The sequence below is a fragment of the Pocillopora verrucosa genome, chromosome 3 (genome assembly GCF_036669915.1).
Source record: "Pocillopora verrucosa isolate sample1 chromosome 3, ASM3666991v2, whole genome shotgun sequence".
Classification (NCBI taxonomy): domain Eukaryota; kingdom Metazoa; phylum Cnidaria; class Anthozoa; order Scleractinia; family Pocilloporidae; genus Pocillopora; species Pocillopora verrucosa.
Genome location: NC_089314.1, coordinates 11,923,423 through 11,950,093, shown reverse-complemented (window position 1 = coordinate 11,950,093; position 26,671 = coordinate 11,923,423). Strand labels below are relative to the sequence as shown.

Sequence of the window (26,671 nt, the reverse complement as noted above, 5' to 3'; positions counted from 1 at the left end):
GAAAACCTGTTTCTATTACCACTTCATTTACAACTTTTTAGCCTTCAACCACAGCGAAATCAGTACAGGTTGATAGTTTAATAACTGGCCCCCTCGATTAATCGTCCTCCTTCCAATAAGCGCATCTCCTTTTAGCCGAAATTAATAAGGTATTTAATCGGGTAATAGAGGACGATCTTTCACCAGAAGCTCTTATTGCCACATTTACAAATAAAAGCTCGTATACTAGAAAAACATTATTTATTATTTCCTTATGGAGGTAGGCAACCCTCTCATCTTAATTGCATGCTATGGATGGACTGAGACGTCAACCGGATGACAAACCTAGTGAAAATAGTTTCTTTCCAACACTCGGTGGAAGATCAGATTTGAAAATGATAGATCTGCACTTTTATTGAAAACTAAAACTTGACAATCGGCCAAACAATTTGTCAACCAAAACCATGCATGAAAACGGATGGAAATGTGCGACGCTCCATCGAAATGTGTCAAAAAGGTTTTAGGAATATTATCAAGAGGAAATGAGATTTTTATTAATTTGAAAATCGAAGGTGACTGACCATACGAAAGTCGTATCATGAATTTATAATAAATAACATTTATGGCAAGGTTTTCTATACCTTTGCTTTTGAACTCTTAGCTTTGCAATGGCTATATTTAGTTTTTTTCACTCGACTCACTATTATAGTTTCATAGAAGTTATTTAAGTAAGGATCGGCAAAACTTTACATTTGCATTTCCCTCGGATTTATCATTGCGTATGAAAAACTTGGTCTGTAATCAAGTGCACTTTCATGAAGCGGTAACTTTCAGGAAGTCATTTTTTACCCCGACAAGTGGATCGCGTGACTTGCGAAAACCCAAGTCACGCAAACATTTCCTCTCCCCAGATTCCTCGAAAATATCACAATGAGTATTGGAAGGACATGATTTGATAAGCACATTCCAGAACACATACGCAGAAAAGCTCTAATTGCCGTGCTTGTTCAGAATTTTAATGGTAATAGGACTTGCTTGAAATTTTAAAGATAAACCAATGCATCGAAAAAGATGTAAATGTAATCTTGACTCGAATATCAAGGTGAGCGATGCTTTACATGGAACTCTTAATCTTTAATTTATGTTTATCAAAAAAAAATCTCATTTCTTGAACTAATTTAAGTCTTACCAGTCATTGTAAGCACATCGTTTTCTAATTCGATGAGGGAATTTCCTCCGTGATATCTTGAAACAAATCACGTTCCTTTCCGATAACGGCGTAATATGTGATTATCGCAGTCTATAAACTGTGATATTTTAAGCCACTAACCCTAAGTCTGAATGTACTTTATACATACTGAGAGTTTTATGCCGTTCATTAACGGCGTAAAATTTTTACAATACGTATATTTACAACCTGAAAGGAATTAATTTCTTACATTTGGCATATTTGAAATATATTATTTTGTATATATTAATTCATTATTATAATTATACCGACGCAGGTGGTGGCGTATAATTGTTCACTATGTAGGCTAAGATATTCACATATTATGTTATTATATACATTCACGTTCCTTTTGTAGTTAGGTTGAAGTTTAATTTGCATTTACTTTTAACTGGACGCCTTTACCCTTGGTGCTATTTGCAATAAAATCTCTAGCAACCCACTGAAATTTTGTAACAGAAAAAATTCTTCCAACCCAGCACGATACATGTCTTGGTATCATTTCTTGTACACAATAATATAGGCAAGATGAGAAAAACATTTAGGGGCCAAGTGTGGGTAAAGAAATCTGTGCGCAAACACAAGGATCTGATCACTGGCAACTCATTCATTGATGTCAGCCAACATGTGGACCGAGTGTTGCTCTACATATCGGCTGATACTCGGTTGTTATGTTGACTGTTAGTGTCGGTCGATACTCGTTCAACAGATGCCTTTACTACACGAGATTTGCTCCTTTTAACTACATATCCCGTGCAAAATTTGGAGCCTGACAAAGACTGAAGACGGCCTTGTTCCGGCCAGATTACCATTCATAGAGCCAGACATGACATGAGCCGGACAAAAAAATTGTCCTGGCTTTCAACTAATGAGCCAGAAAATGTTACGCTTTTTTTCAGGGCCATGAGAGACTAGACAAGGCTAACAGAGGCAGGGCAAGAGCAGGACAAGAGCCAGACAACGCTGAATACCTTTACACATTTTAAGGCAACATATAATTCACCAATGTGTCTGTTTTCAGAGCCTGACAAGAGACTGCTGCGAGCCAGACAAGCACTGTTTTTACACTTCATTTCTTGAGACTAATTATCACCGCTCGAAACTTGCTTTCACTTGGATAACATAGCATAGTCACGCAACAATCTTTCCGTCGGTTTTCTTGACACAGATGAGTTAGTATGAGTTTTTCGGATTGGAAATATTAAAAATGTTCTTTCTAGGAAATGGGTTAGTTGGCGCCCGTCGAACGACTATAAAAAGTACACTTTACTCGGTGTTTAGGGAAGCTTTGAGTGTTAACAGTTCGCGAGAAATGTCATGCCCCTTGGATGTGATCGGAGAATTTTTGATATCTTTTGATTGTGGCTACAATTTTGATTTACTGAGTCACATATGAACCTTTTTCGGATTTGAACTTCAAAGTATGCATTTTATTAAATTAAAAAGATGGCTTTTATCATTTTCTAGTTTAATGTGCTCGGGTATGTGCTGTTCAACGATCCTGTTTATAGTTACGCTGCGTGTGTCGATATCCCTTATTTCCTTAACTCTTTATCTCCCATGAGTGACCAAGAGAGAATTTCTCCTTACAATATCAAGCATAGAAGTGATGAAAATAAAGAAAAATATCAATTAGAGGATTATTAGTTAATCTAATACCAAATTCTCAAAATTGACATCATAAGAATTGTATGGCAAACGGTAGGGAGAATTGCTAATGAGATCTTTGAGTTAAAGGGTTAATTGCAAACAGGAGAGGTTTTTATTCGATCTTTATGGTGAGGGTTCATCATAGGTTCGGCGGGATGCGGGATTAAGCTTACAATCGAGGTGAGATGTGGGATACGAGAGATTTTAAAGACGGGATGCAGGATAAAAATAGGGAGGCGGGACCGGGATATGCTCCATTTGGAAGGCGGGATAAGGGATTGGACGGGTATAGGCGGGATAAGGGATTGGACGGGTATAGGCGGGATAAGGGATTGGACGGGTATAGGCGGGATAAGGGATTGGACGGGTATAGGCGGGATAAGGGATTGGACAGGTATAGGCGGGATCATTATTTAGCTCCAGTTAGGAGTCACTCGATGTTGAATCTTTCACCCTTAAAAATAGTGGAAAGGAAGCAGCTTCTAAAACAGATATCTCAGCCGTAAATTTGATTGTTGGGTGGTGTTTATTTGCTTGTTCAATGAGCCGGTTGACGACGTATCTGTTGGTGAGCAAGAGAGAGTTTAAGTCTCCAAACGAGCGGTTTATTGGCGCCTTTATCTAGGATTTGCACTTCGATTTTGGCCATGAAGATATTTGCAAAAGCTACTGCCGTTTCGGTGCCCATAGGGTTTCCGTGTGTTTGCAAGTAATTTTGTTCGTTGAATTGGGATGAGTTTTCCTGCAAAATCAGTCTAAATGAAAGGGAGGGGTGTATCTGTGCATAAACTCGTAACCTCCACTGAAAAGAGTATCACTTCTTTCGGAAGAATTTTTTTTCTATGAAGTTGAGGAATTCTGTTGTATCTTTGAGATGACATGAGCTGTTTGTCCTTCCGTAGGTGGAGTTAATTGTCTCACTAACCGTAAACACACCGAGGAACAGCCGCTTTTTAAGCCGTCCAGATATGCGTTAAGCAAGTCTTTCCCTTTCTCCACTATGAGAGAACATTATGAAATTGACAAAGATCGCATACAGCCTGTCAAAGAAATAAAACAGAGGAACTGGCTGATATTTACTGCATGCCATATTCTTGAAAGATTCCGTAATTTCTGCTCTTGCTGTTACCATCGGAAAATTTTCTGGCAATGTCAAGACGAGAAGGTCCGTGAGTTATTTCTTAATAACTGTTTATAAATTGTTTCCTGGTTGCTAGATCGATGTTGCGTTATTGTTGAGGGAAACCAGGTACCGAATTTAATTGAATAAGCGCCCACGCTTCTACAAGCGCCCTCCCCCAACTATTGCCCGCCCCATGTAGTTATGTCAAACAAGTGCTTTTCATGAATAAGCGCACCACCCCCTCCTTCCTCACTTTCTTGAAAAATAGAGAAACAAGGAAAACCTTTTTTTATTACCATTTTATTTATAACTTTTAAGCCTTCAACTATAGCGGAATCATTACAGGTTGATAGTTTCTCAATAAGTGGCCCGCTCGATTAATCGCCCTTCTCCCAAAAAGCGCCTCTTCTTTTCTTCGAAATATTAAATAAGCGCGGAAATAAGGCATTTAATGTTCGGGCGGTAGAGGAAGATCTTTAACAAGATATTCCTAGTGCCACATTTACCAATAAAACCATTTATACTGAGACAACATTGTTTATTATTTCGTATCGGAGGTAGACAACCCTTACATTTTAACTGCATGCTATCGATGGACTGAGATATTAACAGAATAACAGACCCAGTGATAAGAGGTTCTTTTCTCACACTAAGTGGAAGATCAAGTTTGAAAATGATAGAGCTGCACTTTAATTGAAAACTAAAACTAGACAATCGGCCAAACAATTTGTCAACCAAAACGGATGGATATGTGCGGAGCTTCACTGAAATGTGTTATAAAGGTTTTAGGAATGTGATCAGGAGGAAATTAGTTTTTCATTAATTTGAAAGTCGAAGGGAACCGACCACATCTAAGTCGTATTATGAATGTGGAATAAAAAATTATTCAGGGTGAGGTTTTTGTTTTTTTTCCTTTTGAACTCCCAGCTTTGCGATGGCTACTTAGTTTTTTCACTCGACTCACTATCACAGTTTCATAATAGAATTATTTTATGTAAGGGTTGGCAAAACTTTACATTTACATTTTTTTTCTTTATTAAAAACCTTATTTAATCACGGACAATTCATCAGCTATTTCAAAAGGTTTAAGACTATTAAATATTAATCATATTCATTACACCATATTGCTGCTTTTCATGGATGCAGTGCCTTAGAGAACTTTTCTGATTTCTCGTTTCAACGACCCGAAGGATTCTGCGCATCTGGCCTCGCAAGAAAGGCCATTGCACAATGTGGCGCCACCATAGCTAAAACTATTTTTGAAATAAATTGTGCGTGGTATTTGAGCATTAAGTTTGTTCTCGGAGTCCCTCAGGTTGTAGCTTATATTGTGTTCAGAGAATTTCGAAGGTCATCAGTCCGGAGCTAGCCCATGTGTTAGAAGTAATTTCCTAACACTCGTCGTTCGGTTGAATATTTCTTATATTCTCTCTTTTATTACGCAAGTTAGTACAACGGGGACTAGCTCTGGTCTCTTTAGGAAAGTGTGGGTCACCGCTTATAAAGGTGACGCTTACTGAGCTGTCAATCTCTAACCTTCGTCATGCTTTTACACTTAACTAGCGAATCACGCTAAACTACGCCAAGCGGAGTTCGCATACTAAGTAGATACCTTCGCAATGTATACGCTTTTCCAAATGACTTTCTACCTTAAATTTCTTAGTCCTACGGTCAAGGTCGAGCGAGACAAATACAAGATTGACAATATAAAAATTATAATAAACTTACTGACAGAATTAAAATCATACTTGAAAAGCAGAAAATAGTCCTTGAAGACTGCTACACATCGGCAGAATAAACAGAAAATTCGGAGAAGAAAGGGCGTACCCAAGGTACCGCCCCTAAAAGAGCCACGTGCTAGCCGTATAAGTTAAAATTTAAAAACTATTTTCCGGACCGGGAATTCGACATGGATTTAGCCTAGAAACGAGAGTAGTAAAGAGGTAAAAGTATAAAGGAGGGTTATTTCCAGGAAATTCCTGCACGGGATCAATTTTTCTAAGGTAGAGTCATTTTCTTAGTAATTAATCATCTTTTAGCAACATAATGGAAATATACCGATATCTAGCCGCAAACCGCAGTTTACGCAAAAACATCTGTCTCCATGTCAAATTCACGATCACAATAAGGGGAAAGGTGACCAAACTCTTCCTGCAGGGTAAGATCGCCAAAAGGAATAAGAAATGATCAACTGGCTTATTATAATTTTTACTAAATGGCTTATGCTAATATATTATTTCCATTCATTTTCCACGTTCAGATAAGTAAAAAAAAAACACCTATAATGAAAATTCTTGCTAGATGCAAATTTCGTCTTTAACATATGTAGGCATTTGACAACCATGGTGGCCTTTGTATGTTCCACTAGCGGTCAACTGAAGATTTTTCCACCCCAAAATTTCTAACAATTGGTCAGCGTCAGCGTTATAATTTAAAAACTTCAGAACGCGAGCTGCTCTATTCTGCAATTTTTTGTAGCTTGTCCTGTAAAGTTGCACCAAAGGTTCCCCAAACAGTACTACAGTAGTCAAAGTGAGGTTGTATTAAGGCTTGGTATATAAGATTCGAGGTCGCTTGGGGAACAAGGTGTCCAACACGTATCATGGCCCCGACTCCACGAGCGATCTTTTTTGTTAGTTTTTTGATGTAGCAATTCCAGCTGAGTTTGTCGTCAATTGTTTCGCCAGGTGACTTCGTAGTTAAAACCTGTTCCACCCGAATACCGTTCATTGAGAATGTTGGGGGAGTAGTAAGGGTATTCAGCCTTGGGCCAGATCTTATCAGCATAAACTCCGTTTTAGTAAGTTTGTTTGCGTTTAACTAAGTATGCACATGCAATATGTCCTCACTAAGACGTGATTCAATGTTGCCTACATCACTATCTACATATGTGAGATGTATGTCACCGGCGAACATCCTTGGTTCACAGTTTGACAAACAATTTGGAAGGTCATTTATGCAGGATAAGAATAACAGTGCACCAAGGATGGTCCCTGCTCCCCTCCCCCTTAGGTACACCGCAAGTCAGTACACGGCTGTCAGTTAAGGACCCACTAACTGAGCATTGTCTTGTGCAGTTCTCCAAATACGACAGCATTCATTTTAATCAATTCCCTGATATACCATAAAGGTCAAGCTTAGATAGAAGAATGTTGTGGTCAACGGTATCCAAAGCTTTCTTTAGATCTAGAAGAACAACCCCGTTGATTTTCGCAATGTCTATATTATATGCCCAGGTGTCAGTTGCCTCTAGAGGCCTTTGGGTTGCCCTTCTTTAGTAGGGTAAAATTGATACAGCTTATTTCGTTTAATTACACCAATTATTGATAGTTAACTTTTTGAGTGTAAAGAGGCGTGAAAAAGGCACCTGCGTGATCGCGTGACGCTCAGAGTCTTGTTTACTCGCTGATCACGCAGTCGTCCCTGTCACTCCCTGTCACATTCTTTAGACACCACATGGCATGCAAAGTGGGAAAGAGGCCAATTTGATGCATGCGTGGATTTATTAGGAAATGTTCATGAACGTATTGATCGTGGTCATAACTGACGGCGGTTGCTCTCCAGCTTGTGAGACTCCTTGCTGACCATTCACGAGATGAATCAGCACCTCCATCAAAAATTAGATGTCTCAAGATGTATTCTTAGCAATATTTTAAGTTTTTCGCTGTTGAATCCCTGAAGATATCTTACAAGTTCCGCTGCATCACTGAAGATCACAAACCGATTTAAGTCAAGGTATGCTCTGGAAACTTGAGTTACTTGTTTGTGCACATGTCTGTTTTGTTTAGTTATCAACTGCTCACTACAGTGCCTAAAAAGCCATTATTCTTATAGAGTCGAAGTAAATTACAAGGTAAAATAAGAAATGGAAGGCTGCCACACGTCATAATGGGTTGTTTGGGATTAAATACATTATGAAATTTGGGTTCAGTTGTTTATAGAAAAAAAACATAACTCAAAAAGACTTGTGCATGATCGCGTGACGCGCGCTTTTTCTCCCAGATGTTAGTTGAAATAGTCACGCAATCGTTCCTATTTCTACAATTACCGCAACGATTCGAGTTAGCGCCCTCCTTCCAAAAAGCGCCTCCTCTCTAATAAGTGCCTCACTCGAATTTGTTCTTGTCAATAAGCGCCCCTACCGAGTAAGCACCCTCATTCCGATAAGCGCCCTATACCCATAGGCGCTCATATTCCAATGAGCGCCCCTGTTCTGTTTCAGTAATAGCACTATTATGGTACATGTACATGAACTTAATTGCACACTTAAAGTCCCACGACGAAAGAGTAATCTTTGTTACATTCTCTTAACTATTATGTCGCCGTGAGTGCACAGTTTCTTAAAACCAAAGAACCCGTCTTAAAATTTGCAACGATTTCTTGGCTAGTCATTATAAAGAGGAAGGATCCAGGGACGAAAAGTCCCTTTCCATTCTTTTTTACCTTCAGTCATATAAGCATCAAAGCGTTGTTTCATATGCTGCTGTCTCTCAAAAAAGAAATGAGTGCTCTGTCCCTAGTAAAGGCCCTGTTTCGAGTAAGCGCCTCCCTTGAGGAACCAAAAGTAAATAAGCGCCCCGCCACCAAATCGAATCATTTCTAATTACACGTGACATGTAAACTGAGAACGATGAATGGCTTTTGTAATGTTTGTGAACGGCTAGATCGCAGGAAAGAGCAAGCGTGCCTTCTCTTCAGCCTGGGAGACATCCTGCTAGCCATACACAGGACGAATCAACATCTCTGTGTAAAGGTAAGTAGATGTGCCTAGATTTTGTAACTCTGCTTGGTACAAATGTTTGTAAAGCGTTGTTGAACTCCTGAGAAAATCACCAAACTTCCGCTTCATCATACAACGATTTAGGTTAGGTTGTCGTCATTCGAGAGGAAATGTCTCTTGTTATCGAATAGTGACCGCAGCAAGGAATCTTACTTTGTGTTAAATCAAAACATTTCATAACAGCACTAAAAAATTTGATCAAAAAATTAATTTAAATGTATTTCAACATCCAAACATACGGGCATACGTAGTTCGCTTGGGAATTGAACGTACATTTTCGCTTTACATCACAATGGAATGCGACTCAAAAATATGATGGATATTGTAACATGTATTTATGAAACAGATTTGGAACAAATTACAGACTCTGATTTCAATGATGTTTCTAAGACCTTGAAAACACGCAGATTGTAGACCACGAACTTGTGTTTAATCACGAGCAATTTGCTGTAGGAATTTATAACTTCCTTCCTTGCGTACCGTACGTAGGCCGATTCACTAATGTTTGTCTAGTCCTGTTTCTGGTTACTTTTCCTGTATCTCTCTCCTTTTTCATTCTAACTTACAGGAGCCCGTAACAATGGCATTTAAATGAGGCATTGCAAAACATTTAATGATGTGTACACTGTTGTATTAACTCCATCGCCAAAGACGTTTATTAGCAATTTCACACTTTTTACCAAACCCTATTTACCAAAACCCGAAATTTCGAAGTGAAACGAAATGCAATCAGAGAGGCTGGCAAAACCGTCAAAACTATCCAGGAGCGAAACGACAGAAACAAGCGAAAGGAACAAAAACAAAAGGGATACCAAATGCGAAACAACTAAAGACAGTGGCAGCGGCCGCACTGAAATAGATAACTGGGTTTGAATATAAGAAACCTGGTTAAAATTTCCCGAAAACTTACCTCGGTGAAGGTTGGCTTGGAGGAAGCAATGGGGTTATATTTTTTGAACGGTTGCACTAATCATTAATGGGTTAACTTGACATCATGGGGGAAACCAAAACAAATGCAGACTTGTAGTTACATATACTTATACTTTATTTATGCTCGAAATTCACAGTGTGGCTGTATAGCTAATATCTTCGAGAAAGTAAGCTAAAATAAAATAAAAATATGCTATCTTACAATTCCAATATTATTTATAAGCATATACAACATTATGCATGCAGAGGCCAGAAATATAAATTGTAGATCTACTGTGGAAAAGCTTCATATCTGTGGATCTCCTGCCTGAATTTTAGAAAATTTAATGTTTTTTTTAAGTTTCACATTATTATATTCTCCCTTTTCTTTCTTTCTTTTCCTTTTTCTCCACTCTTGATTAAGGCAATCCCTCTTCCTTCTGATGTATACTATGCAAACTTCTAATGAATTATTTCAAACATAATGTTGATTTTGCGTAGATGTCAGAGTGTTTCCAAAGGCTGTTGATTGAATTGTCCCTGAGTTTGGGTCTATAAATCATCATACAGCGTTAATTTTGGCTTGAGGAATCTTGCTATGTGTGACTTTTGTAGAGAGCACTTTAAAATGAACATCAAATCCTTTCAAGCACTCAGCTGTATTCTCTCATTAATCTATTCATGACTCTTGCTTCCAAGCAGTAGGATACCAATAGCAAATTATGTGACAATTGAATTTTAGTACTTGATGTAACTTGTTGTTGTGGCTGTTCTTACCATATGCCATGTTCAGAAGCCTATGTACTTGTTTGTGCCATAGAGAACAACATCTCCCACATGCACAGACTGCAATGACTGACACATTTCATGAAAAAGAAACAATGCATGGCACTGATAAGAGACCACCGACCTGGGTTTTAATACACAGAAGGGTAGCTTAAAACCAACCAAACTCAGTTAAAATAATCTATGGTGGTTAAATTAATTTCTATGGTTACCATTATCTCAGTTTCAGTTTGACAAAAAACCGGAAAGAGCGGCCACTTAATGATTTTTTGGTAACCTGGTTGACACTAATTGATTAGAAGTTACCCAGTTAACTCATCTAGTGTGGCCCCTGCCAATCTCTAGTAGCTTGAAAAGACAAAGTAAATGGCGGCTGGAGTTGGCTGTCATTACTTTCTCATGTTTTGATTGATCCTACAGCTTTTTATTCCAAGATTCAATTGCCTTCTGGTTACTATATTGCTTTCATACCACCTACATTAGATGTTTTTTTTAAAATCACAGAGTACTGTTTTATTGTTGTAGGTTACTCATAATTGTAGTTTGATTTTTAGGTGATCATTTGTCATTCCTTCCTTGTCCACACTTGTAAACAAACTTCTGCTGGCTGAACCTTATAACACAGTGGAGTTGACAATAGATTTGAGTTTAACATACAGAGTTGATTAAAATATCAGGACAAATAACCATGAATCAGAAAGAACAGGTCATGTTAAAATATAATGGAACCGACTTGTACATCTCTTACCTTGTGAGTCTTTTGAGGAACAAGAATTTAAAATTCATAGATAAAGAGATGATCTATTTGTAAGAAAGCTAGATTAAGTTACCTGGAATTTTACCATCTTGGTAGCCCTTTTAAAACAAGTTAATAGGCCATTTTACAGTTGTGTACTTAGTTGCCAAGCCTTTGATTTGGAGTGAGGCTGAAGGTGACCTTGTTGTGTTAGAGACCAGAATCTAGTTAGCATGATAAAAAATTAATTTGCATTTCAAAAGCAGCAAGGTTTGTATCATAACAAGGTCACCCTTAGCCTCACTCCTGTTCAAAGGCTTGGCAACCAAGCACACAACTGTAAAATGGACTATTGTGACCACTGAATTTCTTGATGGTTTATGTGGACTGTAGTGTTGAAGTCACAAATATTTATCTATAAATATTACAGAAATAAGACTTTTCCAATCTAACTTACCCTCTCCTTTCCCCCTCCCACTCTGGTAGACTTCAATGAATGTGTTTGGTTTTCAAACAAACAAACAAAGGGGCAAAAAGGGGAAGTGATGTGAAAACAATATAATTTCATGAGAAAAGAAATTAGGCACATTTTCTGTATGCCATACTCTTAATTTATGTTCTTTGCTTTATTTGTTGTTTGATAAAAGGGCATGCATGATCACACAAAGCTCAGAGTTGTCTCTCAGTTTCTATAGTCATGCAACCTTTCCTCTCAAGCCAGTCCTTACGATCACAAGTGACTTGTAAATTGAGAACAAAGCCTGAATTTGCTAGGTGAGATTAGAAATGTTTGTAAATTTCTAAATCCCAGTTAACACTCACAGTTCTTGCTACCTGGATTGAAGACATTTCACTGACCATCCATCAGACAAATCAGTATCTAGAGAAAACTGTGAGTTGCCTGCCCAAGGTTCCCATGATATACCAGGTTTGAGTTGAGCATAGTTGAACTCCAGAGAATATCACCAAACAATTCAAAGAACAGTCCAAGACAAGGTATACTTAGGTCATTCAAAATGAAATGTCTTCAATGTTATCCAATAGCAATTAGAGCAAAGACTCAAAGAAATGTTTGAAATAAAAAAAGGTTTATTACAGTTAAGTTTGATCAACAAAGCAATTAAGTTGGCTTGAAAATTAAACTTGAACATCTTTTGCTCTGCATCACTGTGAAAATTGGGCCTTAAATGCGACAGATAAAAAAGTATATATTGCAGGTATAAAAGAACCGATTTGAGACATAAATTTCAAAGATTTAAGTTCCTAAAACCTCGAAGTCATGAAGATTGTAGACTGCAAACTTCTATTTATTAAACTTCCATTTATTAAAGTTGAACATCTTCTGCTTTGCATCGATGACCATGGAATGTGACTGCAAACTTCTATTTAATCACGAACAGAGATATTTGCTGCTTAAGACTCCCTGCATTGATTCACTAACATTCCCATTATAACAGTTAATTTCCATATATTTGAATATTGGAATTAAATGACCTGTTTAATCTTAAGGTTGTGCAATCAACTAATGATCGTATTTACACTGTTATAGCTCTTTCAGCTCTGTAGACAAATATGTTTAACTGCCATTTCATATTTTGCACATTTCACAGTGAAATTCCAGAAATGATATCAGAGTCAACCTTTAGTTAAAATGGCATCTTGAATAATTAAGATTTGAAGACTGTCCTAATTGTTTTTACAGAATTGTTTAACACTCTGTTTTTTCTGTCTTTTTTTAGTAGCGAAATTGTCCTCCATTTATCACAGAGCCAATTTATATTGAGCTAGTCAAGTACATCAGTGATTTTGTGGCAACAGGATTAAAGGGAAAGTCAAAGCAGGTAAAATGAACAGCCTTTAAAATTAGCTGTAAAATATTGCTAATAATACTTCATTCAATGATCAAGATAGTATGTTTACCATACAATACTCATAATTATTCATTTTACTTTTTACCTCGAAAAATGTGGATATATTTGTTCTCTGTCTGCTTTTAAGACTAGAATGTCAATGGAGAAAAGTAAAAAGGAGAAGAGTCCATGGGTGAAAGTAAAGAAGAAGTAAAGAAATCTGACATGTCTTAATTGGCAAAAGAATCTCCTCAAATTCAATAAAGACTTGTGATTTTTAGGCAATCTTCATTGCTGAGTCTGCTGAGACTCTGCAGGAGGCTTCTGTTTTTCTATTGGTGTTGGTATTTCAAGCTTTTCAGAGTGTTGACCTAACTTGACATGTGGTCACCCAAAGGCGTAAATTGTTGGGAAAACTTTAGACACAAAAAAACCTACTTTGTTTTACACAAATGTGCCCTCTATAAACAAATTAATAGGGTATGAAAACTTAATGGATTGCCTTTAAATTTGGTCCTAAGACTCCCAAGATATCAACCTAAAAAAAATGGAAAATTAATCTGTGAACTGTGCAGAGGTTTTACTTCTGTGGCCAGATTTGATACACAATTAATTCACTTAAAGAAACATTGTCCATTTGGAATTGACCTGCCGCATTTGGTTTACAATAAGATCTAGCTTAAACTGAATATTTTTTGCCAAATAGTGCATTTCATAACCTTTCCATTGATTTCCATTTCAAATACTTACTTTGCTGTTGTTCAAAATGAACGCTGAAATGTCATCAAAATAAGCTTTGAATTTTTACATTATAGAATAAAGTTGCAAATCAGGGTTTGAAATACCAATTTGTCTAAGATGGACTGAACATGATTGTGCTTCTATCAGCTCTTTAAAATCATTTATAATCAGGGCAAAGCCAATGTGTACTTTATTTTTTAAAAGCTGACTACCACAAAACTCAACAATCTAAAAATGAATTGTTTTTTTCTGGACAGATTTAAAGCATTTAAAGCATGCTGACAAAGATCATTACTCAGATCAATCTCAATGTACTGAACTAAAAGCAAAACTTAAGTCTAACTGAGGTCAGTCCAGTTTCCTGTCAGTAATTTTAACATAAAATTGTTGACTAATGCAGATTAATAGAAACACAAAGCATGTACATTTGCTTTTTATGTTTGATTTAGTTTTTTTTAACTACTAAGACATGCTTTGTATCAAATGTCGTGATCATGTGAATTTGTGAATACCACTCAGAGGTATACAACTTGTACCAATTACCTGGAAATGATGATTGATGTTAAAGATACTATACATGCAAGCACAGATTTCATATAATTATACAATGACCTTAGATATTTGAGTGAAAATTTAAGAAAATACAAAAATTTTGGCAAGCTGGTTTATAATGTGAAATCTTAAGGACTATTAGGCATGTTTTCTTTGCTAAATGATAAGTCAATAAAATTTTTATTTCCAGTAAATACCTGTCCAAAAAGGCAACAACTCAGATCCTGGATCTGAGTTTCTAAATACAGGAATTAACTTGTGGCAGCAATTGGGTGAGTTTTATAATGTCTTCAGATGTGAACTGAGGTGAATAACATTGTAAGTTCCCAATCTTGGTTATTTTGTAATTGTGGGTCTGTTTTGTTTTGAGTGGGTTAATTGCTCCAACACGAATCCTTTACACCCTAACATCAGTCTCTGTATTCTCCATACTGTACTCAGTACATTTCCTAAGGTGCAGATAAAGAGAATTTGTTTAATAATCAAGAGCCTCTTTAGCTGGTAATCATTTTCTTTATTCTGGTGACCTTAATGTGTCATTTAGGAGTAATGTTATAAAGAGAAATTAGATACTTACAGTCACTCTTAGGGGCAAAAGGGTGAAATTTTATGAAAAAGAGTAACAGCTGTTTACAGTCTACTTAATCATAATTAACTTTTGGTATTGTGCCAATCATAACATCATTGGCACTATGTTGTTTTCTCACACATGATAAAAAATAATTGCAATTCTTTATTAATACCTTTAAATGCTATTGATGATGTTATTGTTTTATCAAATGAAATAAACGTTTATATCTTGCTGCGATGATTAATGTATAAATATTCTGTAAGGAACGACTTAGGTAATTTAATTGGCTGATCAAATAAACCTGACCAGCATGGTCTGACTAAATTTGTAGCTGTACCCAAGACAGCCTAAGGTCACCAAAAGCTACTTGTAAGACCTGACATGTAGGATCTAAGAGCACATCTTTGAGCATCTTTTGCATTTATCTGTCAGTTTGCAAATTTCAGTCTCAAATTTTATTATTAACAAGTACATTAATTGACTTGCAGTCAGGTCATTAAAATCTTTTAGTTCATAAACCTACGTTTTAACTGGGATTGGAGTTAATATTCTGCAAACTGTAACTTTGCTAATTCATAGACCATTACAGGAAATAGAATGAAGTGTTTCTGTTGAGGTCCATACCTGCATACACAATTATTTGGCGAAGGTAAAAGACAAGAAAAATTTAGGGGTCTTATTGGACTTCATAGAAGCAAACAGATGACAATTGCAAAGTCTAAGTCAGGTAGCAGCATAGTTAATCGAGGGGATTAACTATGGTAGCAGAGTGAAACATATGTCTTGAATAAGGGGCAATTTGGAAAAAAAAAAAGAATATAAGTGGCCTATTTTGGTCTTATGCATATTTGGGTGTTAGCTTTTGGTAAAAAATATAATTTTAGGGTTTGTTACAACCCTTAATTCATTGTTACAGGAAGACTAAGGAACGTGAGTTTATTTTTTTAACTTAAGTGGTGTAGCGGCCAACACAAGCGAAGCAAATTTTCGACGAAAACTATGAGTTTCGCAAATGAAGATACACTATGAAGCGAGGATATATTTTACGGACAAGCCTTGAATCGTTTTATTTAACGTAGTCGAGGTATCCAAGTACTTATCGTAAACTGAAATATGAAAATTATAAGGAAGAAGCTAACCTAAATTCAAATATACGAATCAAAATTTCAATCATTCCGATATAAAGACAAGATCTAAAAACCAGCTCAAACTAAAAACAAACTCGCAAAAGGACTATATCTTCAAAAGGATAAAAGGGTACTGCTTGAAAATGAACTCTAACAAAAACTAATAGCCAAGTGGGGAAAACGTGTAGGGTTCTAACGAAGCGTAAACAACGTAAACCACGTGTTACAAGTTTGCGAAAACGAGCGATAAAGAAACTAGTGTAAAAACTAGGCGAAACTACCAAAAGACTAGATGTTTAGACAATTAAGCACAAAGAAAAGGAACATAGGCACTTACATAACAGTCCCACTTGTAAGAGTTTAACCAAAACGATCCTCAAGATAAGGTGGGTAAAAAGGCACTCTTCCGATAAACACGTCTTATCAATAAGACACGTCTTATCAATAAGCAGATTTAAGCCATAAAGAAAGAATTTTTTTTCCCTCTCGAGCTAACTTACAGGAATCTTGATCATATGAATCTTAAAGGAGTTGCAAAACAATATACCTCTCACACTATTATTAAAAGTGTTATATGAAATTATAACAATAATTGTAATAATTATAAAAATAATAATGATAATAACTCTTGATTCAAACACAAATATACAGCAGTATTTGAAGGGGAGACCCCTGAGGTTATCTCTATAAGAAGGGCTTCCTAACCAACTAAGTTAACTAATCAAAATCTATGTACATTTTGACAGTTCAAAATCTATTTAAAAAACAGCTTTGGAGTAGAAACAAAACTCAAACAAAACAAAGTAGGACCTAGTGGGCAGTAAATTTAGTAATCAACTTATATTCCTTCAAATGAATCATTGTTCATTGGCTGGCATTTTTTACTGGTTACACATTTCTGAAGCAGCCACTATGCACTGTGCTTTGATTAGATAAAGCAGTAATCACTTGTCTAAATCCAAATGAAATTTCAGACTTTAAAGCCTTTACATGTAGTGTTTTTTGTGGCTGGCGACTAAAATGTCTTTGGAGACCAATGACCTTATCTGTTTTGAGAATACGAAGAGTATAACTAAACAGTTGGAAATTGTCTTCAAACGTTCTGTTCTGGTGAGTTAATTCAAAAATTAGGAGTTGCTCCAAAAGGCATTCTTGATTGAAGAACTGATTTTCTTTTACTTCATCAACAATAGACCGATAGCTGTTTATAAACCACACAAATTGCTGGTGATATCCGCATTCAAAATTTTTTTCACATCTGAGCAGAAAATAATGTTTTAATGGTTAGAATACTTGCTCTTTTAAATCTCAAACTGTGGTTTAAAGATAAATATTGATGAACACTTTGTATCGGTAGAGAAAGATATATGGAACATACTTGATGATGGTGATGATGAAGTATTTATTGAAAAAAATCAGACTCAACAGCAGTGAGTCTTTACAGTCCAAATCATTGATAAAAGGGACAATTTAATATCTAAAACAAGATATAAAAAGAAGTAAAAGGGAATAATCGAACATAACAAAATATGATCACACAAGTTTAAAAAGACATCTGTTAATAAACAAGTTTTTGTATATTTCAGTTCTTATCTGAGGGGAGTTGGAATTCATGCCCCCTTTTCCTCAGTATTCTTGTTAAGGATAAGATGAGTGGGTCAAATAACTTGTTGAGTTGATCTTAAGAATAGCTGTTAACCTTACAAACACTCAATATAAACAGCCAAGTGTTTGCATTGGTTATTAGGTTGTCAACGTGGAGGTCCCAGCAGCCAGGGTTTTCTTGAAATATAAACTCTCTACGGTGGCCAATTTACGTTATCACCTTAGTTGGTAATACTTAATTACCCTGTTATACTCTCCCACCGACACAGCACCACGTTTTCTTTAGAAACTTGCCTCCTTTATTCTTACCATCGATGCCAGGTACTGGGTGTCGTTTAGACTCGGAAGTCTTACTGTATATTAGCATCTCACACGGTCATACTTTGATTACCTTTCAGATATGTGACATGCTTATAAGCAAACATGTGTTTACAAATTATTTATGTTTATCTCTTTTTGAATTAGTTTCTAATTTCATTTGTTCACCTCTAGGAAAACTTTGAACACAGATCCAGTTTGTTATGATGGCAGGACCTAGTGATGACAAGTGCAACTGCTCAGAGAATCGCAGTGATGACCCTCCATCTCTGAGTATTACACTGAAGAAGACAAGAGATCTGCCAAAGAAGGTGAAACATTGGAACATAGACCATCGTCCAGTTGACATTCTTCTTTTGACTGTGGAGTATTGCGAGTTCTTAGCTTGTTATCATTACCTGAGAGATTCCTTTAAGAGCTATGAGAGATCCATTGGATATGTGTACTTTGGAAAGATGGGTGACGATGAAGATGAGTCACTGAAAGTTGCTTTAGTGAAGTGTTCTAAAGAATCCTTGGATCCTGGAGGTTCTCAAACTGCTGCTAAGAATGCCGTCACACTCCTGAGACCCAAGGCTACCTTTTTGGTTGGTTTCTGCTACAGTTTGAATCCTAATAAAGCCCAGCTAGGAGATGTGGTGATATCCTCAAAGCTTACAACAGAGTTTCACAAAACCCCAGTGAGTAGGGATGTTGGCAACCTTGTCAGAAGTGCAGCTGATGGATGGGAGGCACCATTAGAAAACCCAGAAACACGTGAAGTTAATGTACGTGATGGAGAGATTTTGAGTTGCTCTGATCTGATTGATGCTGAACAGCAGTGTCAATCACACCCCGGGGCAATTGCAGTTGAAATGGAAGGAAAAGGTGAGAATTACTCTAAGGGTTAATCTTGCTAGGCTCCTGGTTGCTAGGTTCTTAAGCCATGTTCTTGTTGGAGGTGAGGTACTCGATACTTTTTGTTTGAGGAAACTCTCTCCTGAATTATTAATTCTTACTCTCTGATATACTGCTTCTGACAAAAAGGTAGCTTGCCCTACTCACTATACTCTCTAGAAAGAGTAGTGCTAATTTACATACCTGCAGAAAAACACAAAATCTCTTAAAAACTTCCAGTAGCAGAGGAAGAACAAAAAGAGTGATCTGCAGAAAAACGAAGCCTCTTTTACTCAAATTAATCGCAACATTCTCTCTATAATGTCATTGATTGAATCTATTTCAATTGTTATCGCTTTTTTTTCTTTTTTTTTTTAATTTTTCTACCTCAGGCTTGTTTGCAGCAGCTCATGACATGAAGATGGAGTGGCTTGTCATTAAAGGAGTTTGTGGTTTTGTACATGGTGTTGCATCTACAAACGATCCATGGAAGACTTTTGCATGTGTCATGGCAGCTTCTGTTGTATCTAACATGTTGAGTAGCTCTTTTGTGTTTGGAGACTGGCCTCATTACGGAGGTGCGTGTACATTTTTGTAACAGCTTTGGTTGTGTCTTCCAAGAGATCTTGTAACTTGTCTGTTTTCCTCGACATAGAATATTGTTATCTGCGGATGAGAGCATGGAGACCAACAGTGCAATTCAATATATATCAAAAAAACTGATAAACATGCGCATTTTTTTTCAATGGCATTGCTATGAGAAAAAACTGAGATATGTACAAATTAATTTCAGTAGTTCCAATTCCAGTTTTGAAGTCGTGGATAACGTTCTAAAGATACTGATTAGAGGGGTAAATAAGAATTCACTTTCTGCGTCTTCATTGTATTTCATTAGTCCTAAATTAAATCTTTTATATTTCATATTAGATTGTAGGTATTACAAATCGCTGATTAAACACGTTTATCAACTACCCCCTCCCCCTGCCCTCCTAATTATTGTTTTCGTGTCCAGACTCTTGTGCACAGTAAAATGAACCCAAATTTTCTTTGTTTACCTTTCTACGAAATACCTTACTGTTGCTGACCGGTTTAAAACATTGTTGAGATCTAAATCTTAGCTTTTATTCCGTTTCAATTAATTTCAATTCTCCAAGTCCATCAATTTCTCTTCTCTCTTTTATTCCGTGATCAGGCTCACACGAGATTTTCATCTTATTCAATCAGCACTTATTTCGACTCCTGCTTGTTACCCATCTCACAGATTAACTTAAGTGTGTTTTAGTTCTCATAACAGTTTGACTTTCCTTTCCCTTTTGCAGACATTTCAACAAGAGAGGAGAGTTTTAAAAGTGATGACCCTTCACAAAATAAACGTAGAAGGCGAGCAGGTATTATAATTAGTAAGTGAAGAAATTTCACATTAAGCTTTCGTTTTAATAACTTGTATTATACTTATAGTAATGGAGTGTCTGAGCGCGAACTCCAAAGGTGTTATGTTCCATCCCTGGTGAGGACTCAAAATTTTTCCTTTGTCCCACGCTCCTGACAAGACAGCAAACCTTCTTTCTTTTTCTTTTCTTATACCAATTTGTCATTCTAGTTCAAGAAACAGTACTGCACAAAATTTTATGAAATGAAAATTCCTGAAGTTTTTCGTTCTCTCTTTGGCCGTTACATTTCCCAACATAATTGATCCATGATTAAATAAATGCTGGAAATTTAATCTTCCCTGCGATTTAAGAAGAGTTACCGACGAAGAGAAAATTACAGAACAGAGTGTGGGTTTTTGCAGGGGCGGGGGGGGCGAGGGCGCGGTGGCAGGGGTAAATTATCTTCTTCCCTTCAATAAAAAGTAATTTCTGTTTTTCTTTTAATATTTCTTAGAACCGTTTAATGTTGAAAAGTGTCAAGAGCAGCTTAAGTCTCATTATGAAACCTTCAGGAAGGTGAAAATCGTTCCATGGGACGAGAGCTCTTCCATTCAGATCGAGAAGATCTACACACCTTTGTCTTGGGTCAAAGATGACAGGAAACCCAGCGGAATGACTCAAGATAAACTTGAAGACTACACCGACATGTTCAAGGAAGATGAATATGATCGCAAACCAACACGAATGCTTGTTTATGGTCGGCCAGGAATTGGCAAGAGTACGTTTTGTAAGAAGGCTGCATATGATTGGTCGAAAGCCTCAAAAGAAGTTTTTATGAACTTTTACATTTTCCTTCTGATCAAGTTGCGAGATGTGTGTGATTTGGAAGACATCCGTGATGTTTTACTTGCGTCTAAATTGCTGGCCATTGATGGTCCGATCTCAGTCGATAGTCTCAATGATTACATAATCAACAATCAAGATAAAGTGCTTCTTATTTTGGATGGCTACGATGAGTACAGCTGTGCAAAAGCACACTCACCTATTCTAGAAATTTGGAGGGGCGAGCAACTAAGAGATTGTCACGTTATTGTCACCACTCGACAACTTAAATGTGACGAGTTAATAGGCCCCAGCCACGTTCAGTTGGAAATTCAAGGTTTTAAAAGCTGGAGTCAAATCGTAACCTTTGCGAGAAAGTTTTTGGCTGGTGAACAAGATCTTGACGAGTTTATGTCCTACCTGAAAGAAAAAGATCTCCTTGGCATGGCAGAAATACCTCTCCTCCTACTGATGCTGTGTATTTTGTGGAAAGAGAAACATCACGAAGGACTGCCAAAATCACGGGCCGACATATTCACACAATTCATTCAAACCATGTTAGATCACAAAGGTGAAAGTCAACAACCCATACCATTTGTGGAAGTGACCTCCGCGGAAGCCAGAGAGGACCTGAACAATCTTGGAAAGGCTGCCTTCGAAGCACTGCTACAAGACCGTCTTTACGTACGCTGTAGCGAACTCTTCGGCAATATTTCAAGAAGTTTTCAAAAATTAAGTAAAGTTGGACTTTTCCAGATTGTCAATGTCACGAGTCTCAATCCAGAAAAAGGGGCCTATTTCATTCATAAATCCGTGCAGGAGTTCCTTGCAGCCTGGCACATTAAGGAGGAAGTGTTGTCTATTAAAGGAGATAGTACTCCTAGCCTTTCCAAAGTTGAATCATTTGAACAGATCGTGAAGATGAATGAAGTTCTCACATTTGCCTGTGAGCTGTCAACAGAAGCCGCGTGTGCAGTTTTTCGTCATGTAGGTTCTGTTGGAAGAAAGGAATCTTTGTCGGAATGTAATTTCATTGAGCTGATTCAGCAGCTTGAAAAACCGTTGTCCCAAAACCAAAAACTTTATCTAGAGCTTATATCGCATAGCTACATTTGTTGTTCGGCCGAGAAGAGACAAGATCTCAGCTCAGCGTTTCCCTCTTACACTGGAGGTGTTTTGTTTCTTGATTCTAACCAGCTGAACATTACTGCAAATGGACATTTGCTGAAATCTGCCGTGATACCCGACTTTATCTTTTTTCCTCGCTACGTTGTGGATTCAGAGAAAAGCTATCGAAACTTGATCACTGTAGCAGAGGACACAAATGCTGTTATTTTGAGCTGTTCGGGCGAAAAGAAAGCCGCAGATTTTCTACAGAAGTTCCCGCGTCGTCCTTTGAAAGAGTTCTTCTTGAAGAGAGAAAGAAAAATTATCCTTTACATTCTTCAAATACGGAAGGAAGGAATTGATGACACTTCTTTAACTGAAATGCTGCGAGAGCCCATTTCATCAAGAGCAGAGTCTAATCAGGTGAAGCGTGTCGGTGATTCGTCGAATGAATACAACAACGAAACAGCTTCGTGTTTGACTAAGAACACTGATAGCATCACTGGTCCCACTCCAAACAGCCTTTCCTGTGTGAGGAACATTTTTATTTACGACATAGAAAGGCAAGAGATGAAGATGTTGGCTGACTGTTTATCACTTTGCACTTCTCTGCGATGGATATATATTGTTGGTAAACCCTTTGAAAGCATCGATGCTCGGTTGACAAAGACCCTGGTGTCTCACATCATCTTTACTGACAGACTTGTGAGATTATTACTAGAGGATATCAATTTAACAGCCAAACCTGCCGCAGCCATCGCCAGATCTCTGCACGAGGCTCCTAGCCTGCGCTGGCTCAACTTGGCACGTAATCCTCTTGGTGAAGGAGTAAGTGTTCTCACTCGACATCTCAACTGTGTTCCTTACCTGGAGGAGCTGTGGCTTTTTGATGTTAAAATGACAAAGCAACAAGTGAATGATTTGAGTGGAGCTGTACGTCAGAGTAACATCTCCTCCTTGGGGACACACTACCAGGTAAGTTTTGTGATCTTAGTTTGCATTTGCAGTCTTTATTCATGGAGATTCTGTTCAATTTCCTGTGGTGGTGTTTTAAGAATTTTTACGCCCTTGGTTCGCGGAGCAAGTGCGATGTAGCTATCGCTAAGCCACAAGAGACATTTCCCAAAACATGTGTGCGGGCAACAGTCAAAGTTGAACTAAAATGGAGCATCTTCTTTAGATTCCTTAAGATTAGCCCAGTTCATTACCCGCATTGCTGGACAAAGGGTAATTCGCAGCTCAATTTCGTTCCGTTTTAATCATGCTTTCATAACATTCTTTTTATTTTGTCACAACAAGCCGACTCGCAAACGGTTCGTTTTCTTGTCGAATTTTTGCCATGTATTGCTTCGTAGTTTTACGGTTCTTGTTTAAATCCTGCTGAGGAAATTGAAGAAATTGTAATTCTGCCTTGGAACTATTCATCGTCGAAGGGTCACCGGTAACACGCGATATTTCGATTGCTATTATAGAACAAGAATTAAGTTTGTTTCATGAAGAGTCAGCACCAGTCAGTTCAAATCAGTTTTATAAATGACTTTGAACTGCTTTGAATTTTTTTTATGCGACTTTTGTAAATACCGCGGAGTGTAGTTACACTTTCATTTCGCTGTTTACATCGCTGTCACTTTGTTGTTTGCATTTATTTCGTGCTGTGTTTAGGGAAGAACTCGCGAGTCTAGAGCACCTTGCATTAGTTTCTCGGTGTTTTAAAATCACTTTGTCAGTTAGCCTGCTAAGTAATAAGAATGCAGAACTGATAAGACTGTTTACGATGAAAAATAAGACATTTTTTCAGTTTGCTTCTTTTGCGGTATGCACCCTACTGTTTCCATCTTGTTACACTTAGGTATACCTTGTATTCTCCGCATGAGCTTGTCTCGTAGGACTGTATGAAAGGTAGTCACTGAATGAGTCTTTGTTCATCATATGATGTAATGTATATTTCTTGAACACTTCAGTTTATTTCTCTAACAAAGTAAACTGTATGGGCCCCACCACTGATATAATTGGATGATATCTAAATTTTGGTGAGCCTTGTGATGTAAGGCTACAAGGAACGTTCCTCAATATAAAAGTTGTTTTAAAATGACTTACTCAAAAATTCTCTTGGCCTAATTTCTCTTCGTATAAAAAGTAACCAGGGTAAATAAGTGTGAGTTCAGGTGTACGTTGTTTAACAAGATGATGTTGAGTGTTGGTTTGTGATTTATTACAGGATCGCAAAGGGAATGTCAAGCCTGAAGAAGAATGGCCAACAGATGAATACTGGAGGAAACGTTGGAGCTTCTTCCATGGATCAGAGCAAGAACCAGATCCTGGATCAGTTACCCACTCAGATGACGAGGAGGAACCTCAGTCCTGCCTAGAAACTTAGCTGACCTGGACTGGCTTAGTAGACTGCCTCTAACTAGGGAAACTTACCATTGGTCAGAACTGGCTGGTCAGACCAGTCCATCCATTGAGAGAATTCTTTCAGATCTGTTCAGTTAGAGAAGTCAATACCTAAATTGTATGGACTGTTCTGATTGAAATTTGAAAACAATTTGGGGAAGTTTGACTATACAAGGCACATTTCAAGGTGATTGGTTGATCTGGTAGGTTTCTGACCAATGGTAAGAGACTTCATTGTTGTGATCAAATAAACAAACAATCAACAGTTGGATAAAAAATAAGGAAATAAATATTTTAGAATCACTTAGCTTAGGTAAATTGGTACCCTCACCAAAATGGAGACTCCCTTCCACAATATCGGTGAGAACATGTGGGATGTTTCTCTGGAGTCAGAGTGTCTTGTCCTTGAAATTGATCGTTGATTTGGATATATTTTGATTTTAGGCTATTTTACGATGTTTCCTTATGTTGGTTGTAGTTTTGATTTACAGCTTTGAGTTTCAAAATTTGGTTTTCATGTTACTTAGTTAGAGACTCTGAGGTATTTTTGTCATTTTTCTTTTTTAATTTACCTTGGTTGGTTTTTTCCTGCTCAGATAATTGATTACTTCATCAGGCTGACTGTGCAGATAATTTTCTCATTTCTATTGATTAAAAAAGAGAAGTCATGAATGCAGCCATTCTCCATAAAATATTAAATCATTTTTAATTTGTAAATAACTGTTAGACTAAAAAGTTTTTCTAGTGCAGCATAACATTGTTCCGACTGGGAAAAGATGGCCAATTTTTTAAATATAAGATTGACTTAGAACTGCAAGAAAACAGCTCGAAAATAATTCCCTTTCATCTTAAATTACTTTTTAAACTTTCCTTTTAAACAAAAACCGTGGTATTGAGGCAAAAATTTAAACTGGAATATAATTTTAATGAAACCCCGAGTAAATCGCGGATAGAAAAGCTTGTTTTCCTAGATGTAATTTGCGATGATGTTCGACGAGATTGCGCATAAAACGGTCTTAAACCAATTTAACTATACTTAAACATTTGAAAAATCGCCAAAGATCTTCATTTACACGGTAATTTTTGAAGAATAACAGATTCTCTTTTCTATACTTCCTTTTTCTTTAAAGGGTTAGCCAAGTCATGTCGCATTACGTCGGCTATGAATCCTTCAGAGCAAAGATTTTATAAGGTTTCAGATGGCCCGCCGCTATTTTTTTTTTTAGAAAATGTTGTTTGACCTTAAAACCTGGTAATATCTTATCTTTGTTGCACCGAGATATGATGAAATCTTATATTTGTTATTCCAAATGCCAAATATCAAAGGAAGCGGTTTACGTGTAAATGCCGAACATTCGACCTATAAATAGACCTTTCCTGACTCCCATAAATATCCATATATTACTTTGTTCAAAGTTTATCATAATTGGAAAAGTGTGGTCCGTCGCCCTGATAAGCTCACCCCTGATAATCTTGGAGGCGACACTTCCCTTTCACTCTCCCTAGCTGCTCTCTGATCCTCTGGAGTTTGATCCGCATCATCTCCAACATCTTCGTCATCAGGGTCACCATTAGCAAGCCTGCAGAGCCTATTGTCCTCCTCAGACGTTAGAGTGATGCTTGAACCCTCGGCAGTGAATCCCAAAACTCGGGTTAGAATGAAGTTGGGTGAGTTCCGATCACAGACATCGCCGTTCAGCCACTGAAATTGTACTTTCTTTCGTAAAAAATTGTCTCCATCTACTTCTAATTGAACGTCTTGTAAGAGAATAGCCAGCCAGAAAGGCGAAATCTCACAGCAACGATATCCTTATTGTGGTAAACAGTTTGCACCCGCACAGTTCAACCCTGCAGTACGACATTAGCATATTTTATTTGGCAGGCTGTTGTTACGTCTTGGCAGTCTTCCGATGAGGCTGTGACGACAGAGGGACGCATGCTGAAGGCATATGGAAGTGTGCAAGTCAACTCTTTTGTCTTTGAGCGAACGTTTTCCTGTCGTACACCTTTTCCACATTCTCCGACAAACTCTCGCATTACGGCTTCTCGCCTTTTGCCCTCCTCTTCACTTCCTGTTCCCTTGAGAAAGAATACATTCTAGAATGAATTTTAAAAGAAAACCGTTGTCATGAGTAGCAAAAAATAAG

The 26,671-nt window shown here is 37.3% G+C and overlaps 1 protein-coding gene across 4 annotated transcripts; it reads left to right on the top strand.

Annotated features, from left to right (window-relative positions):
* Nucleotides 1–8,633: 8,633 nt before the first annotated feature.
* LOC136279788 (NLR family CARD domain-containing protein 4-like) lies at nucleotides 8,634–25,572 on the top strand. 4 transcript variants are annotated; one of them, XM_066164007.1, is made up of 8 exons: nucleotides 8,634–8,733; nucleotides 12,931–13,032; nucleotides 14,525–14,606; nucleotides 18,130–18,822; nucleotides 19,224–19,409; nucleotides 20,151–20,219; nucleotides 20,716–23,105; nucleotides 24,349–25,572. In XM_066164007.1, exons 4-8 carry the CDS (start codon nucleotides 18,159–18,161, stop codon nucleotides 24,505–24,507), a joined length of 3,468 nt encoding a protein of 1,155 aa, XP_066020104.1. In that variant the 5' UTR covers nucleotides 8,634–8,733; nucleotides 12,931–13,032; nucleotides 14,525–14,606; nucleotides 18,130–18,158; the 3' UTR covers nucleotides 24,508–25,572. The 4 variants fall into 4 exon arrangements, with proteins under 4 accessions (XP_066020104.1, XP_066020100.1, XP_066020102.1 ...); XM_066164003.1 differs by having other exon boundaries at nucleotides 20,151–20,231; XM_066164005.1 differs by lacking the exon at nucleotides 14,525–14,606 and having other exon boundaries at nucleotides 20,151–20,231.
* The last annotated feature ends 1,099 nt before the right edge of the window (nucleotides 25,573–26,671 follow it).

Coding starts and splice junctions, on each gene's coding strand:
- LOC136279788 (XM_066164005.1), top strand. CDS start 18,159: ATGATGGCAGGACCTAGTGATGACAAGTGCAACTGCTCAGAGAATCGC. Junction 20,232..20,715: donor GCGAGCAGGTATTATAATTA/GTAAGTGAAGAA, acceptor AATATTTCTTAG/AACCGTTTAATGTTGAAAAG. Junction 23,106..24,348: donor CCTTGGGGACACACTACCAG/GTAAGTTTTGTG, acceptor GATTTATTACAG/GATCGCAAAGGGAATGTCAA.